At 34.1% G+C, this 810-nt stretch overlaps 1 protein-coding gene across 1 annotated transcript in view; it reads left to right on the plus strand.

Moving 5' to 3' along the window:
• The window catches only part of MRC1 (mannose receptor, C type 1), a 33799-nt gene that overhangs the window by 13152 nt on the left and 19837 nt on the right, over nucleotides 1-810 (plus strand). Inside the window, exons 10-11 of the mRNA XM_010021726.1 lie at nucleotides 396-437; nucleotides 560-723. Coding sequence (XP_010020028.1) covers nucleotides 396-437; nucleotides 560-723 — 206 coding nt within the window. The remainder of the gene's footprint in view (nucleotides 1-395; nucleotides 438-559; nucleotides 724-810) is intronic.

Here is an 810-nt window from a genome sequence, read left to right on the forward strand (position 1 = left end):
CAAGCCAGAATTCATGTAGAAATGACCTGGGGAAAGGAAGGAGAGGGAGATACAGGACTGTCATAATAGAGTTAATGCTTTGGGATATAAGATTTTCTGCATCCAGTGAATACCAATATTAATTATTTAACTCAGGTAAGTTTCAAGGTATTTTATAATACATTACACATAAGGAACAGGGTACATAATTACATAGGGAACAAAAACATTTAAAATCGAATAGTGTACCAAACATAAGACATTTAGGCTAGTTAGTTTATTCTACTTTTTTGATGTTAAATCCCTTGCTAACCATAAAATTCAATGTCAGTAGGAAAACATGCCTATCAATCATAGTAAATATTTTCTCTTACAACAGAAAGTTTACAATTGTAATAAATATCTTAATCTTCCAGGAGCAAGTGTAAAGCCTGAACCAACAGAATCTCCTGCACCCAGTAAGTGTTACTGCTGTTACTATTTATGTGTGTGTATGTTTAAAAGCATGTTTTATAATTTTACTAACAAGAGTGTCAGGTACCTCAGGAACAATATAGTTAGCTTGCAATTTATTTTACAGAATACAAGACTACTGAGGATGGATGGATTATACATGAAGACAAACAATATTATTTCAGCACAGAGAGTGTTCCTATGGAAAAAGGTCGGGAGTTCTGCAAAAGGAATTTCGGAGACCTTGCTGTCATTGAGAGTGAAAGTGAAAGAAAGTTCCTCTGGCGATATGTAAGAAAAATCATTAATACTATGGAATAAATCATCCAAAACAAGTGAGCATGGGCACAAATCCTTTTCACCCTGGTGTTTTCCCTA

The sequence above is a fragment of the Nestor notabilis genome, unplaced genomic scaffold, assembly GCF_000696875.1.
Source record: "Nestor notabilis isolate BGI_N333 unplaced genomic scaffold, ASM69687v1 scaffold4399, whole genome shotgun sequence".
Taxonomy (NCBI): Eukaryota; Metazoa; Chordata; class Aves; order Psittaciformes; family Psittacidae; genus Nestor; species Nestor notabilis.